The sequence below is a fragment of the Eretmochelys imbricata genome, chromosome 1 (genome assembly GCF_965152235.1).
Source record: "Eretmochelys imbricata isolate rEreImb1 chromosome 1, rEreImb1.hap1, whole genome shotgun sequence".
Taxonomy (NCBI): Eukaryota; Metazoa; Chordata; order Testudines; family Cheloniidae; genus Eretmochelys; species Eretmochelys imbricata.
Genome location: NC_135572.1, coordinates 186,805,561 through 186,822,973, shown reverse-complemented (window position 1 = coordinate 186,822,973; position 17,413 = coordinate 186,805,561). Strand labels below are relative to the sequence as shown.

General features: G+C 49.3%; 1 protein-coding gene across 1 annotated transcript in view; it reads left to right on the top strand.

Annotated features, from left to right (window-relative positions):
• Positions 1-13,438: 13,438 nt before the first annotated feature.
• IGSF3 (immunoglobulin superfamily member 3) overlaps positions 13,439-17,413 on the top strand; it is a 110,288-nt gene continuing 106,313 nt past the window's right edge. The window contains exon 1 of the mRNA XM_077807286.1: positions 13,439-13,814. Within this exon, the coding sequence (XP_077663412.1) occupies positions 13,439-13,814 (376 nt within the window). The remainder of the gene's footprint in view (positions 13,815-17,413) is intronic.

The window sequence follows — 17,413 nt, the reverse complement described above, 5'->3', positions numbered from 1 at the left end:
CAGAAGTAAAAACTTACTTTTATTTTAAAAAAAAAAAAAAAAGGCAGTGAAGACAAGCCCTTAGTGAGCCAGTTTCACACTGCATTTCTTGCGGAGTAGGAGCACAGACAGCTATTGCTGGGAGCAAAACAAGCCAGCTTTTTCTCTCATCCTTCCTTTCCCACACAACACCCTCAACAGTGTGGCTTGTTGTGGGATTTCCCCACACTGACCCATTAATTCCCCCCCCCACTGGGGGGGGGAGGAGGAAATGGGGGCGGTCGGTCACTAAGTAAGAACCATATAAAGAAATCATGGCCTCTGTAAACTGATTTCATAACACAATCAAGAAGTACTCCTTTTCTTTTTGCGAATACAGGCTAACACGGCTGCTACTCTGAAACATAACACAATCAAGTATTTCCTGCCTTTTTCCCAGTGTAGCCTTTTCCTCCCCTTCAGCCTATATCGTTATCTTTATTTTTCTTCTCAAGTCTCTTACAGTCTGTGACACTGGGTGCAGTAAAGCCAGAGGAGCCAAACGCCGCCTGTGGGGTTTTGTTGTAGTTTACCGTGAGACAAAGCCCTGAGTGGTTGGTGAGGATGGTAGAGCGTTGTCTGGTAACAGGGAGCTAATAGGCTGGTGGGGGTTGGCTGCTGTGCTGCTCTTCCTGTATGAGAGTCCATGAGTGAATCTCAGCCCTGCAGGGGAAGAGCGGTAGGCATCGTAAGGTTATGCACTTGGTCTAGCACTTGCTGTTGGGTAATGTGAGCCCAGGGCATCCTTTCAGCATCACAAATCTGCGTTTAGTTTAACTGCTTTTTATCACTTGTGTCTTAATTGTCTTCATTACTGGAGAATTCCTGCCAGGGCCTGTGGTCTGCTGCACATGCCAATCTGTTGTCGCTATATCTGATGTATACATTTTCTTCTTTCCCTGCCTACACACAGGCACGCGCTCACAATTTAGTGCTGTTTGTATAGGTAATAGCCTATCAAATGGCCATAATACAGACCATAAAAATCCCATTTTTTAAACGCTGAACTCCTTAAGCTGTCTGAGTGGAAATTGTTTCTGGTATTAGCTTAGACCAGTGGTTCTCAACGTATTACACATTGTGGGCTGCATTACCTGGGCTGCAGAGGCTGGGTGGCTGGGCTGCGGCAGCCCGGACCCCCGCCATGCAGGCCAGGCTGTGGCAGGCTGGACCCCCGCCCGGATCCTGGGTTCTGTCCCTGATGTTGCATTGTCTAGATTACCATGATGTCCCTATGTAATGCAGCTGTGGGATATATATAATTTTTTAAAGTCTGCCCATTTATCCCTTTATAACAAAGCCCCGGGCCTGCATTTTCAGAAGTGCCTTAAGATTTTGGGTGTTCACCTTTAGACACCTTTAAAGTGGCCCGAGTTTCAGAGAGTGGGTACTCTGCACTTTCTGAAAATCGTGGCTGTTTAAGGTATCTCAAGTTGAACACTCAAAATCAAGAGTCATTTCTGAAAACTCTGGACTCTTGCCTCAAGAAACTCAGTAAATTATACTATAAGGGTGTGGATGCTGGAAAGAATCACAAGAAGCTGTATTCCCAGGAATCAAGCTAAAATGCACCTCAAACAAAGGTGCTTAGCTCTTCTTTCATGGCCTAGAGCACGGGTTGTCATCCTTTCAGAAGGGGTGTGCCAAGTCTTCATTTATTCACTCGAATTTAAGGTTTCGCGTGCCAGTAATACATTTTAATGTTTTTAGAAGGTCTTTCTCTAAGTATATTATATAACTAAACTATTATTGTATGTAAAATAAACAATGTTTTTAAAATGTTTAAGAAGCTTCTTTTAAAATTAAATTAAAATGCAGATCTTATCAATTTAGTGCAGTAGTTCTTAACCTGGGGTGCACGCACCCTCTGGGGGTGCGAGATGCCCTTTCAGGGGTGCGAGACGTGAGATTTTTTTAGAAGGTAAATCATCAAAAACACAAATTAAGCACAGGCACATAAGTACAACTACTTTGTGTCATCAAACCTATGTATTTATTAACATTATACATTTAACAATTACTATAATATACAAAGTTTTCAAGTTTTTAAGCTAATTGTAGTGTAATTTTTGATAAGGGCTGCAGAGTGCTGGGCCCAGGCTAGGAACAGAGTGCTGGGCTGGCTGCCAGTACCCCAAGCTGGCAGGAGGGCTGAGCAGAGCTGGAGGCCCGGACCCCTGCTGGCAGGGGGCCGGGCGGCTGGAACCCCAGACCAGCAACGAGATGAGTGGGACTGGTGGCTGGTATCCCAGGCTGGCAGCAGGCTGAGCGAGGCAGATGGCTGGGACCCTGTCCTGACCAGGGGCTAACCAAAGGAAGCCAGTCAGGGGCAGTAGAGATCCTTCAAAAGACTACATCAAGGACTGGTGACAATGTGGTACCTGAAATGGAATTTTGTGCAGCAGACCATCCTTGCAGAGAAGGGAAGCAAAAAAACAAAACAAAAACAAAACCACACACACACAAAACCCAACTCCCCCTCCAAGCCCCCTCCCCCCCCCTCCCCTTGTATATGCCACGGAACTAAGGAGGGGAATCGGCACCTGCAATGGCTGGCAGACTCTCAAACCCAACAACAACAGCGGCAACAACAGCTGTTCGAACAGATGGCAGCTCATCAGCCACAGTTGTTACAATCAGTAGCAGGGTTAGTACCAGCTGCTACCCCTCAGATTCCTGCCCCTATGGGAAATGTGTCCCCCTTAATTCAGGGAAATGCTCCAGCCCTGATGATCCCTAGGGTGACAGATGATGACCCAGGATCATTCCTGGTAACCTTAGAGAAGGTAGCCACAGCTTTGCATTGGCCTCAGGCTCAGTGGGCGATCTGCCTCGCCCCACGCCTCATCAGGGAAGCCCAAGCTGCGTACTGGGGCTTGTCAACATGGCACCCATATTAAGAGGTTAGGCCTAGATAAAGAAGCCTACTGCCAGCATTTTCGCTACAAGCACCCCACCCCCCCCCAAAAGCATGACCCCTGGCGCTCATCCAAAGGCTTAAGGACTTCTGCAGGCATTGGTTAAAACCAGGGACCCAAACGGGACCCCAGACAGCTGAACTCAGTCCTCGAACAATTTATACAGATCCTTCCACCTGCTGGCCAAGACTGAGTTTGTAGGCACTGGCTGGAAACCCTAGCTGAGGCTGCCCGCCTCATGGAGGACTAAATGGCTGCTTAAGCCATTTGGGGACCCGCTGTGGAGGACACGATGGCTCCAGATACACCAGGGAAGGAGATGGGCTGGAGAACCAAAAGTGGTGGTCCCTCTTGGATAAACCCCAGGAAAATCAATGCTGCCAGCTGGTCAATGGGTAGCATAAGGGATAGGGGTGCACGTCAGGGTCCATGGGTAAGATTTCCCCACTACAACAGACCCACACCCTTAAATACCCCACCGACTCCTCATTCCAAACCTGAACAGGAGTGAAGACCCACCCAGAAAGAAGGTGACAGAGCCACTAGAAAACAAAGGACAGGCAGAATAACCTGTTACTCCTGTGAACAACAGGGGCACCAATTTTCAAGACTGCCCTTATGTGAAGTATAACTTCAGGCAGGTGTGGACTGGGGAGGAAAATCCCAGAGAAATTCACAATCCCAGTTGAAGTAGAGGGACAACAGGCTATAACCATCATAGACGCGGCATCTGACCAGACATTCGTCCCAGAGTGGATATCCCAGGTGGCAGAGAGACCCGAGAAGGGGGAAATCCCTATTAAATGTATCCATGGCGATGTTTTACGGTATCCCTCCAGGGCAATAAGACTGACTGTTGATGGGCACCAAGACATCGATGAAGGTACATGTGTCTGCTGACCTACCTTATCCCGTGCTATTAGGCCAAGACTGGCCGTATTTCCCCAAGCTCTTGCAGAAGCTTTCCTTAGCCCAGGAGCTCGAGGAAGGCACCCCAAGAGGTCTTAGGTGTCCTTTTCCCCTTTAAGGTCCTTGACCTTCTTACCTTCCGACCCAAGGAAAGCAAACCTCAGAAGGAAAAATGGGTAGCGAGGAAAGAATGGAGGGATGTAGCAGAGTCAGTCCTCTCTGACACCAAAATAGGGACCACAGACACTGGAGCTGAGACCAGTGATGTGACTACATACATCACCTCTGCTGTAACTGGATCGGAGAAGTTAACAGGATTCTCAGATTTTGGAGAGGAACAAAGAGACCTTGAGCTGAGCCTTCGAGCAGGTAGCCATGCTGTGCTGGATGACAAAGGGATAGACCCCTCCCCCCCCAAGGGCTCGGCAGTATCCACACTTTGCCCTCAAGTCCAACTTATTATACCGTGTAGACCAAGACAAGTAGATGCAAGAGATATGGATGCAATTACTAGTACCTCGGATATATCACTGTGAGTTGCTGCACCTGGATTTGCAATCCTATGTGCAGGGCATCTTAGGAAAAACAAGATGCAGTCTAGGATCCTGGCCCAATACTTTTGGCCAGGAGTCTTCAAGGAAGTTGAGAATTTCTGTGCCTCCTGTTCCAAATGCCAGTTGGTGGCCCCTAAGGGAATGCTGCAAGCCCCACTAGTACCTCTCCCCTTGGTGGAGGCTCCCTTCGAAACAGTGGGAATTGACCTTACAGGTCCCCTAGAAAAGGGTATCTCCAGGCATCAGCACATACTTGTCATCCTGGACTATGCCACCAGATACCCAGAGGCCATGCCACTACATTCTACAAATGCTGAGACAATTGCCAATATGCTGCTCAAGGTCTTTGCACAGATCAGGTTTCACAAAGAGGTCCCAACAGACCAGGGGACAAATTTCACATCCTGGCTGATGAATGGAGTGTGGGAACTATTAAAAGTCAGAGTCTTGCTCATGTCCATGTACCACCCTCAGATGGATGGCCTGACCCTGAAGATGATGCTCGAGAAGTTCATTGCCCAGGACCCCCCAACACTGGGACTAACTACTCCCAGACTATCTGATTGCGAAAAGTAAGTGTCCCAAGCTTCCATGGGGTTTTCACCCTTCAAACTGCTATGCGGACAACCCCAAGGGGCATACACGACTTGGTATGGGAAACCTGTGAAAGCCAAATGTTGAGAGCTGAAAATGTGGTGCAGTATGTGTTAAAGTTGCACCAGAGACTGAAGGTTATGGGGGCATATGCTAGAGAGAACCTCAAGGAAGCACAAGAACAACACCAGTATAACCAAAGGACAGACACCTGTCTTTCAGTTGGGCAGCTGAGTTCTGTTGCTTCTTCCAAGCTTGGAATCAAAGCTAATGGTCAAGTGACAAGGCCCGTATGAGGTGAAAGTGGGAACTGTGGACTACTTGATCAGACAAACGGCGGGGAAAAAAGGAAGAACAAATCTACTCCATAAATTCATTGAAGCCTTGGAAAACCAGGAAAAACCTTTTTATCGCAGCACCACACCCTGAGGAACGAGAACTAGGACCCCTTAAAGAGGGTTCCTCTGGGTCATCCGTCTCTGGGGCGGCAGGGAACCACACCGCCTCCCTTAGTCCTTGCACGGCCCCTTGGGGAATCAGTCAGGCTGCAGGAGTCCTGGCTCAAGCTGTCTGGTAGGGGCTGAGCGCACACAGGTAACCATTAACAGGTAACTAGCCCAGGCCCTGGGTCAGGGCGGGGCAATAGAGTCACAGCTCAGGCCCTTAGGTAGGGTCTGAGCAAACCCAGATACCTGTTAGCAGTTAATAAGCCCAGGCCCTAGGTCAGGGTGGGGCAGTAAAGAGTCCAAGGCTCAGGACCTCAGGCAGGGGCTGAGCAAACACAGGTAAATAGAACACCAAGGGTTCAGGCTCCAAGCAGCCTGGGAGAGGGGGAGACTGCCTCCCACGGGTTGGGTGGCAGGGTGGACGCAGGCCCTCCCATTCCACTGCGTCCCAGCCCAGGGCTCTAGCAGCAGCCAAAGGCCGGCTGCTGTGTCAGTGGGAATCCTGGCCGCAACACACTGACATGAGTTCTGGCTGTGTTGCAGCCAGATTTGGGTCGGCTGCCCTTGGGCTACTTCCCAGCTCCCCCTCTGGAGGTACCTGGGTCAAGGTGGGGTCCTCAGGGCGGTTGATCACCACTGGATCCTCGGAGTAGCTGGTGAGGGGTAGGCTCAGTGACTCTTCAGGGTAACTGGCAAGGGGTAGGCTCGGCGACTCTCCCATACGCTGGTCCATGTCGAATATCGGCAGTCAGGCCAGTCTCCAGGTCTGCTGCTGGTTGCTGGAGTCTCCCTGGCGGGAGCTGGGCCAGAAATGTCTGGCCTCTCCAGCAGTTGCCTCTCAAGTGAGCTCTGGGGTTCAGCTCTTATACTTCCTGTCTAGCCTCTGGGGGGCGGGCTTAGAGTGCTCTGGCTCTGCCCACTCTTGTGTCCGGCAGAGCTCGTCCCTCTCTGGGGCACCGGGGAACCACACCGCCTCCCTACACACACACACACCCTTAAGTCTGGCTCCCGCTCGTCAGGGCCAGACCCTTCCATACCTCCCCGGTGGGACAGGAAGTCAGCATTAGCGCGGTCCTTGGCTGCCCTATGGCGAACCGTAAAGGCATAGGGCTGTAACGCCAGGTACCAAATCAGTATTCTCGTATTATTGTCTTTCATTTTGTTTAGCCACTGAAGTGGGGCGTGATCGGTGACTAAGGTGAATGGGGCCCCAAGAAGGTAGTAACATAGGTCATCACAAGCCCATTTCACTGCGAGGGCCTCCTCACTTGACCACCACTACATAGTTCTTCTTCCGTGGAAACAATTTCCAGCTGATATATAAGACCAGATGGTCTTCTCCATCTATCTCTTGGGACAGGATGGCGCACAGTACTACCTCCGAGGCGTCTCTTTGGAGGATGAAGTCCCAGTTGAAATCTGCGCTACAGAGGACCGGTTCACGGCAGAGACTCGCTTTGAGTTCCTGAAAGGTGTCTTTGCACTCTTGGGTCCAAACCACACATCGAGGGCCGTCCTTGATTAAAAGCCCAGCCAAACGGGCAGCGATAGATGTAAATTGGAGAGCGCCAATAGTATCCGGCGAGCCTCAAGAACTGTCGCACCTGATGCTTTGTGGTGGGAGGCGGGCAGGCCGCCAGGGCCTGGACCTTTCCCACAAGGGGCTTCACTTGTCCGTTCCCTATGGTGTACCCCAGATAAGTAGTTTCTTGCCATCCAGTACGGCATTTTTTTTGGGTGGGCTGTCAATCTGGCTGCCCACAGGGCTCTCCCGGACTGCAGCTACTCGTACCAAATGATCCTCCCAGTGGCGGCTGTAGATGACCACATTGTCCAGGTAGGCAGCTGCATAGTTTGATGCGGTTGGAGGACACGGTCCATCAGCCGCTGAAACGTGGCTGGGGCCCCATGGAGATCCGAAGTGCATCCAGGTGAATTGGTACAGACCTGTTGGGGTGACAAACGCGGTCTTCTCCTTGGAAGTGGGGTCAAGGTGGACCTGCCAGTACCCTTTGCTGAGGTCAAGTGTGGTGAGGAAGCGAGCCTCCCCTAACCGGCCAAGCAGCTCGTCTCCGCGAGGTATAGGATATGCGTCAAACTTGGAAATAGCATTGACACGTCGGAAGTTGATGCAGAAGTGCCGCGTCCCATCAGGCTCGGGTACCAGTACTACCGAACTACGCCATTCACTTTGTGAGGGTTCAATTACACCCAGCTCTATCATGGCCTGTACCTCTTCCTCGACGACCTGCCGCATTCGGTACGGCAAGGGCCTAGTCGTTTCTCAGATCACTACCCCAGGTTCTGTCTGAATAGTATGATAAACCAGGGTTGTGTAACCCAGCTGGACTGTGAAGGTTCGCGGGAATGCCTGCAAGAGTCATCGGGTTTGTTTACGTTGCTCGTCAGTGAGGGTCTCCTCAAGCCGGGGCCCCTCAGTGTCCTGGGTCAGGGGGCACAGGGGCTCAGCTCTGGCTCCAGCAGGTAGGAGTTAATTAATAAGTCCTCTCGCTCCCGCCAGGGCTTCAGGAGGTTGACATGGTACCTCTGGGTTTTCTTACATCAGTCCCTTGACCTCATAGGTGACGGGCCCAACCTTCTGGACCACCTCGTAGGGCCCCTGCCAGCGGGCCAGTAGCTTTGACTCGCTCGAGGGCAGGAGAAGCCGGACCCGGTCACCAACTTCAAAGCCGCGGCTCTGTGTATCTTGGTTATAGGTTTGTGCTTGAGCCTCCTGGGTGACCCTTAAGTTTTCCCAAGTGAGCACTCCGGCCTGAGTGAGGCATTCCTGGAGCTGGAGGACATATTTCAAGAGGCCCTGGTGATGAAGCTTTCTCCCAGGTTTCACGCATCAGGTCCAGAAGCCCCCATGGGCGGTGGCCATACAGCAATCCAAAGGGGTAAAATTTCGTAGAGGACTGGGGCACCTCCCAGATCGCCAGAAGCAAAGGCGGGAGTAGCTGGCGTAGTTCTTCTGGGGGGGAATTTGTGCAACATGTCCTTCAGAGTACGGTTAAACTGTTCGACCAAGCCATTGGTTTGCAGATGGTAGATAGAGGTGCACAACTGCTTGATCCCCAGGAGCCCACACACCTGCTGCAGCAGTTGGGAGGTAAAATTGGTGCCCTGCTAAGTGATAATCTCCCAGGGCGGGCCTGTATGAGCAAAGACTTTCACAAGCTCACCTGTGATGCTTCAGGCTGTGATGCCCCATCGTGGTTCTGCCTCTGGGAAACAGGTAGCATAATCTACTAGGACCAATAGGTACCGAAATCTGGCTGCGCTTTTTGGGAGGGGCCCCACCAGGTCCATGGCCACGCGCTCGAATGGTGTTTCGACTATGGGCATGGGGACCTACGGGGCCTTGGGTGTCCACGGCGGTGTGGCTAGCTGGCACTCTGGACAGGAGCTACAATCGTTCCTCGCTTCCTGGTGCACGCCGGGCCAGAAGAAGCGTGTCAGTATCCGGACTAGTGTTTTCTCATGGCCCAAGTGTCCGGCAGCAGGGATGTCATGAGCAGGTTTCATTACCGCTCACCGGTGACATCGAGGCACGAATAGTTGGGTCTGGGGTTCTCCAGTGCGTGGGTCCCATTCTACCCGATAGAGCTGATCCTGACACAGTTCAAAGTGTGGCCACTGCTTCGCCCGGTGTGGGTCAATTACGGCCCCATCGACAGTGACTAGTTGCTTGTAAGTGTGACTAAGGGCGGGATCTGCCCTTTGGTCACAGCAAAAGTCGGTGCGAAGCAGGGGTTCAGCAGCAATTCCCGGAGGGGAGTTCTTGGATTCTTCTTCCTGTCCGCTCTGGTCTGGAGCCTCCTCCCCCCTATGACTGGGCCTCAGGGAGGCCCCCTTCCAGTACTGGGGCAACTGCAGGACTCTCCTTGGCGTTTGAGCAGAGGACTTCTGGGAAGTCTGGCCAGTCCCGCCCCAGGATCACCGGGTAGGAGAGTTGAGGAGCCAGGGTGACCACCGTCGGTCACGTGACCCCATCCACGGTCAGCTGGACTTGAGCACTGGGGTAGGGTTGTATGTCACCATGAATACACTGTAACTGGATCGTCCCCAGGTGTGGGTTGGCCTGGAGGCCTAGGCTCTGGAGGGTAGGCTCGGCAACTCTCCCATACACTGGTCCACGTTGAATATTGGCCGGTCAGACCAGTCTCCAGGTCTGCTGCTGGTAGCTGGAGTCTCCCCGGCGGGAGCTGGGCCGGAGGTGTCTGGCCTCTCCAGCAGCTGCCTCTCGAGTAAGCTCTGGGGTTGAGCTCTTATACTTCCTGTCCAGCCTCTGATCCTCTTGGGGGGCGGGCTTAGAATGCTCTGGCTCCACCCACTCTGGTGTCCGGCAGAGCTTGTCCCTTTCCGGGGCACTGGGGAACCACACCGCCTCCCTACGGTCCCCAAGGTAAAGAATTCCTAAAAGAAGGCTTGGTGATCCTCTGGAAGAACTTAAACAATAAGCAAAAGGAACAGGCACTCCAGCTGGTGGCCGCTTTTCCATGGGTATTCTCGGCCCTACCCAGGAAGACATTCCTAACACAATACTATATTAATACAGAACCTGTATTAAGGTAATAAGAGAAGGGCTCTGACCAATCCTCAGCAAGTTCAGGGAGTGGGGGGTGTAGAGAAAGAGATCAGAACCATGTTGGGACTTGAGGTGATAGAGTCCCAGAGTGACTGGAGGAGTCCTATTGTGCTGGTCCCAAAGCCTAATGGCTCACTATGTTTCTGCACAGATTTCAGGAAGGTGAAAGCAGTTTCTAACTTTGACACCTACCCCATGCCCCAGGTGGATGAGCTCTTAGATTGACTGGGAGAAGCTCAATGTGTCACTACTGTAATTTAAAGTTGCCTAACTCTTTCCATCGTAAGGCTCTGTTTTCAGTTGCTTATAACCATGCAAAACTTTAACCTTTATGCTGAAGTTTTCCATGTTGGGTGTCTCTCTGAAGCTGTTTTTTAGAAAGCTTTAGCAAAGATGGTACAGCTGTTTGAGCATGAGGTTAGAGGAAACTTAGAGGGGGTGAAAAAGGTGTGTGTGTGTGGGGGGGGAGCACAAACGTTCCTACAATGGAAAAACTCTGGAGCTGCTGCCTTGTGCTTTGGAGCAGGGGCTTGATGCTTGGAAAGGTGGTGGGGGTCTCACTCTAGTGCTGGAGACATGCTGCTTGCGGTCCTCATGAAAATTCACCAAAACTATAAGACTTTGAAAATCACAATTCATACATGTTCAATAGAGGCTTGTTGTTATAGGCTGGCAGCAAAATTCTTGGACCATTCTATCTGCTCTGAGCATTCTCCATCAGCACAGCACTTGTTCAGCTCCAGACAGGATCATACTCAACAGGACTTTATCTGTAATTGCTGCTCTTGTTAGCTGGGGGCTGCTCTGATGTGGGGCACTGGAACTGAGAAAAGGGAAACTTTCTCCTGGGCTCTCAATGCCTCACTCTGCTGTGATGCCGTGGCCGTGTAGAGGAGGAGGAAGGGAAGCCATCTGTCTGAAATCCAGATGGGTGAGGGATGGGGCAGAGGGTAAGAGAAGAGGCTGGGTTGAGAGGATGGGACAGGCTTGTGGCAGACAGGAACCAAGCGGGAGAGAAGAGGGGAGGGAGAAGAGGTCTGGGGTAGATCAGGACAGATGGGGCTTGGGGAGATACTAGAGGACAGGGACGAAAGATGCCAACTGTGGTACAGAGGATGACCTGGGAAGAAGTGTTTTTTGTAAAGACTCCTTCCCTTCAGAACCTAGAATAGAACCCAAGATTCCTGAGCCCCAACATTTGTATGCCAGTGGGTTTCACAAATACTTGCTGACAACAGACTGTCATTCTCCTTTAGTGCTGGTCCACAGGTGATAATGGCCTACTACTGCTAGCAGTTACTTCTCTAGTTCAGGTGGCAGAGGTCTGTGCTATGGATCTAAAGTTCCCAGTCTTGCTGATGACCTATGTGGGGGGGGGTCAAAAGGTTTACGAGTGATAGAACTTGTTTTTCAATTTGTTTAAAACAAACTGACCAACCTAGGAAATTACACTTTAAAACAAACAGAACAAACAAAAGCATTGCATTGAAATAACTTTTTATAATCAAGTGATGCATTCCTAACGAATTAGGAAGTGCCAGAATTAGGCTGCCTGTGCCACGCTAGCTTTCTCCCGTTGTGTGTATGCATAATGCATTATGATACCGTTTTTAATTACGTGGTCACAAACTATTTTTTTCCTGCAAGACTTTTGTTTGGTGTTGCAATCTTTAATAAAATATGTAATATAGACTCCACAGGGCAGGGAATTGGGGTATTGGCGTCATTGGCAACAGTGTAACCTGTGCCTTGGCACCATTGGGATGGAGATACTGGCATGACTAGCAGCATAGGAGCCTTTGTGTCTGCTTTTCCTGACCCACCCCTGCTCCCGCCCCGCAGCTTCCAGTGTGCTAGATATTCCTTTCTTCCTCTTAAATCACATTATTTCATAAAGAGGAAAAAGAAACATAATTTGGAGCAGCAGTGAGCTGAGCCCAAGTTAATAGTTTGCATTGCACTCCATCTGTTCAGCTGCATGGCCTGATGGATATGCTGAGCCATTTTTCACAATTTGTTTTAGAGCTGGTAAGAACAGTCTCTTCTGGATTCGTTCCAAGGTTTCTGCTGGGAAAACTTCATATCTGGACTCTGCTGTCCTCAGGGAGGGGAGGGCTTGAGTCAATAATCCTCAGATGGCAAACTACCTCTTTCACTTGCAGTGGTTAGTTTTTGAAAAGATTACATTCTCCTCTGGAATTCAGCATTATTATTATATTTTATTTTAAAAATGGATAACATTGGCAAACATGATTATGCTGGGCTGCTTTAAATCGGCTTATTGCTGTTTTATGATCACAAGTAAACAGTAACAGGAGCCAGGGCGATTGGCCTTGCAATGTGTACATACTGCTGGTAACTCAATAACTGAGTACCCACTTTGATCGCCAAACTCCAGAACCTTGGATGTAGATGCAAACAAACCAGATTTCAGTAATTTGGAGGTTCCTGAACACCGGCCCGTTGTGGGCTGTGCTATCCATATGCCGGGGCTGCCAGGTCGTAAATAATTGGTATAAAATGCAGCAGATTGCAGTCATCCTCTCTATTCTAAACAGCCTGCAGAGATCACATGTCCCACCATGCAATGCTCCATCTTGATCCAAGCAGCAAGGAGTGACTAGCCCCAGTATGTGTCTATCACTGTGCTAAATGCTGTTATTTTTTTCTCCCCATGTCTCCTCCCCTTCTTTAAAAGGACGCTGCCAAGATAAAAACAATGCTAAAAATATCCCTCACCTATGTTAACACCTTAGATGTTTAAAACCAAAATTTAAAAATCATTATCCTAGCTTTTCACCTCCAGTGTTGTTTTTAGTTTTTGACCCAACTTGGACAGTGACCCTGGCGTGATCCATTTCACTTTCTGATCTGGTTTCTTATTGTGCTAACACAATAGTCGTGTGTCTGGGTTCTTAGCACTGCAGGAAAAGGTCTTAGTCCAAACTAAAACTTCTTTTAACGGATCTCTTAAGATGCTTTACTTTTGGTCAGCAGCTGTGAAGCAGCTAGGAGGTTGCAGTGACAAAGCCCAAAGCATTTTGATTCAGACTCTTAAACAATTTTCATATCAATAGTTACTTACAGGGTGCAGGCATAAGAAAATTGCTAACTGGGGTGGGGCATAGAGTGCTGTCCAGTGATTGGCTGTCAGGACACCTGGATTCTGTTCACAGCTCAGCTCGTGGCTCCCCTTTTGATCTTGGGCAAATCACTCATCATATATGTGCCCACCTGCAAGGTTAGGGTGGTACTTAACCATCCCCTAAGGCTGTCTTGAGAACTGAATGGTATCTAAGTGAAAGGGGGTGTGTGTGTATGAAGTATTAATTTGCTAAATAGCAAAGTCTGTGGACTACCTTTTAATTTTTTTGGACTAACTTTTTGCCCTTCCTCTTTTTTACAGGCATGGCCTTGGCACAGCGTCAGGTCACCGTTCAGGAAGGCCCTCTATACCGTACTGAGGGCTCCCACATCACCATCTGGTGCAAGGTCAGTGGCTACCAGGGTCCCTCAGAGCAGAATTTCCAGTGGTCCATTTACCTGCCATCTGCCCCAGAGCGGGAAGTGCAGATTATCAGCACCATGGATCCCTCCTTCCCTTACGCCATCTACACCCAGCGTGTGCGGAGTGGAGAGATCTACGTAGAGAGGGTACAGGGGGACTCTGCCCTGCTGCACATCACGGAGCTCCAGGATCGGGACGCCGGCGAGTATGAGTGCCACACACCCACCACCGATGAGAGGTACTTCGGGAGTTACAGCGCCAAGATGAAACTGATGGGTAAGGTATTTGCTTTATCTCGGTCGTCTGGAACCCAGATCACTAAGTATTGGCTTCATCCTGGGTTGACTGTACTAGAATTCATTAAGCCCCTTGTGTGGTGTCTCCCATGCATGCTGTGTCCCAAAATGCTTGAGTAAGGAGAAAATACAAGAGAAGAGAATGTATATAGTATAAATTATATGAAACGATGGTATAAAGACAGCATAAGAGAATAAATTAAGACTCCAGTAATATGACTTATAAGAGGAGAGAAACCAAGAGGCATAGACGAGGGGGAAAGGCATTTCAAATCTTGGCTGAAAGCAGGACATGGAGTTGATTTATGTGCAGAAAATAGGAAGCCTGTTCCAGATGCCAGTACAGAGAAGAGAGCTTTCATGCCAAAGGGGGGCAAAATTGTGTGGCAGGGAAGAGAGGAAGCCAGTGCTAGATAAACATAAAGGCAATCAGCCAGACAAGGTTCATGAGGTCTGCATTAAAGAGGGAAATGTTGAAATGGATCATGAAATGAACAAGGAGTGGGATGAGCTTCCTGTGGTGAGGGTGATGAGGTTGTCTTTTCCTTTGTACTAGACGAATCGGAAAGAGCTGCCTTGTTTTGGCATTTTCCTAGCACCTTTCAGAGAAAAGATCTCGGAGTTGTTTTCCAACTTTAATTAAAGCCTCTGTCAGGTTTAGGTCAGTGGTATCCCAATTTAACAAGGAGGGAGCTCAGGCATAGAGATTATGCCTTGCCTAAGGTGTCTCAGTGAATCTTAAATAGAGCTGGGAACAGACTCCAGAATGCCTGACTCCGAGTGCCATGCTGTAATCAGCTCACTATGCTCCCCGCTTTTAGAATAACTGGGTGGGATAACAACTGGGGTGCTGCTGTGGGTAGAGATTTGATCCACTCTTACCCACCATGGGTGTATCAGAATAAGCATAGCTTTGTGGTTGGAGCAGGTGGTGCGATGTCCTCTGCTAAGGAGCATGTGGCTAGAAGCAAGGACATAGGTGTTCTCCTTCTGACTCTGCCCTGTGACTTTGGGTAAATTCTGTGTCTCAGTCTTCCCATCTGTAAAATGAGGATAATAGTGACTTAACTCGTAGGAGCGTGCAAATCAGTTAACGTTTGTCAAGTGCTATTGATATCCTGGGACAAAAAGTGCTGTAGCATGGCAAAGCATTGCTGCTTATTCACCCTACAGCTGAATGTGCAGAATTTGGCATTTTAGAGGATTTCAGCCTCAGAAAAACAACTTGGGATTGATATTTTTGGGAAATAATATAATAAGAATATAACAGTTACATATTCTACTTGTCAGAGATCATGAAAACACTGCTTTGACTAGGCTTTTCTCTCTCTCCTTACAAGCTTAAATTTTTGGAGGAAAGTGTTCAAAGGTGTCTTCTGGGGAATCTTTGCAAATCAGTCTCTTTGGACAGTGCTGTCTTCTGTTTTCTGTGTACGTCTTTCCTCATTTCCTTAATGTCTAAGGAGCAGTTTTAAATAACCAAAATCTTTTTTTCATATAAGTACATCTTCCCTGGTATTTATTCCCCCACAAGAAGTCACGTTCATCTGTCTGTGACATATTTGTGACATCTCAGTTGTCACCATGTAAAACAGAGGGTTCTGACCTCTGGTGGGGATATAAATAGCAGGAGCAGATGGACTCCTAAGGAACGTAGATCTTGGTTTTTAATATAAACCATCCCTAGAAGCTGAAGTAACAAGGGCAGAGAAATGCAGAAAATAGACTGGTTTCCAAATCATTTTGTCTCCCTCTCCTAACTCTGAGCAATCACTAGCTCTCTGAAGGCTTTTAACCCTTTAGGATTATGGATGTTAACCTGGAGTTTAACAATTTAATTCCTGAATTATTTTAAGCATTCATGAATGGGGAGAAGATGGTGGATAGGGAAGGGGACAGTGATTGGAGGGCAGGGCGGGCGGGGATATCAGGGGCTCCTGAGTCAGGAGTAGGAGAGCTAGGTGAAGGAGCAGAGTGATCCATGGGGTGGAAGAAGAGTTTAGAGTAGATGCATGACTCCTGCATCTGAAATAGTGATGGAAGCAGAAAGCTGCTGGTAGGGAAGAGGGGAGTTAGCTCTTGGAGAAAGTGGAGAGCTGCACACTGGGGGCACTGCAAACTTCTGAACTAGCAAACTCTTTCCAGCAGGCCAGTCTAATGTTGTGCTGGGGCTAGGGATGGACATCTTGTGAATTGGCCAGCTTCTAGAGTTTGAAGGTGGCTAACTGGAGGAGCTGTGTCATGGAGACATGAGGGCTATCTGGTCAGGGGGAGAGGTCAATAAGAGGCTGCTAGGTGACTGCATGAAGGAAGACCAAGCCTGCTGTGCTGTTGCATGGGTGTGGAGTGGGACACCTTCTGCCTGCCAGGGTGGAAGAGAACCGGTTGCAAGTGGGTTATGGGGGTGGAAAGTAACCTCTTTGTGAAGGGGAAGGGATGTGGGTCTCCTAGGTTGGGGCAGATGGTGAAGACTCTGAGAGGTGACTTGGCCTAAGTGCTCTTTACAGACGGAGTGGAGCCAAGTACCCCCTAAGCTTGAACCTGGGCCCTCTTGCTCAGGTGGTTGGGCGTGTCACAAGGGGGATCAGAGTTCAGGTTCTGCCTGGGATGAGGGCTTCCACTTGGTGATTTATGAGAGAGGGAAGGGATGTGTTGTTGGAATACTTTGGACCTTGACAACTGGCCTTCTCTCACCTTGCTTGCCCATTAAGAAGTAGATGATAGGGGACAAATAGGAGACAAAGCTTTCATAGGCAACTGGGACTTCAAGTTGCTTTCCTACAGGAAAATGAAAAGGAGTACTTGTGGCACCTTAGAGACTAACCAATTTATTTGAGCATGAGCTTTTGAATAAATTGGTTAGTCTCTAAGGTGCCACAAGTACTCCTTTTCTTTTTGCAAAGACAAACTAACACGGCTGTTACTCTGAAACCTGTCATTATACAGGAAAATGTGGCTCGTGACTTTTTTTGTAGCGGAAGTGCACTAGCTTTGTAAAGTTGTCCCTTCCTCCCAGGGAAGCTGATAGGACCTGCCCTGAAAATCCTAGATGTGTTGCCTGCCTAACTGGTTTAGATCTGGGGCTAACAAACACTGGCTGCTTCTCTCTGCCTTCCTTTTAAACACCACTAAACAGCAGTTGCATCCCATCCTGCCTTTTGGGGAAAGCATGTTCAAATTTGCCCTGAGCTCCCTTCCTGAGGGGGGTAGTATGGGGCTCACCTACAGGAATGGAGCCAGAGGAGGAAGCTGGCAAAGTTAGCAGGTCATGTGGGGCAATCAACTGTTTCTTCTTCTGCTCAGTGGCAATTTTTTCACCTGAAATGCAATAGTCTCTGCTCTGCAAGATGCCAGGATTCTGTTGGCTAATGTGAAAAATCCCCCTGTGAGTCAGGGCAGTGACTCCTTGTGGGTGGGTGGTTGGGGAATGCTTCTAGTTACTGGACGGCGTGAGGTTTGCAGCCAGGTTTCCTCCTCTTGGGTTCTTGTTTGCACATGTGTGTGTCCTCCGTTTCCTTTAGCCCACGCAGGAGTAAAGCATACCCGTTCAAGAAGAGCTGCTGAGCCTTGAGTGAGTTA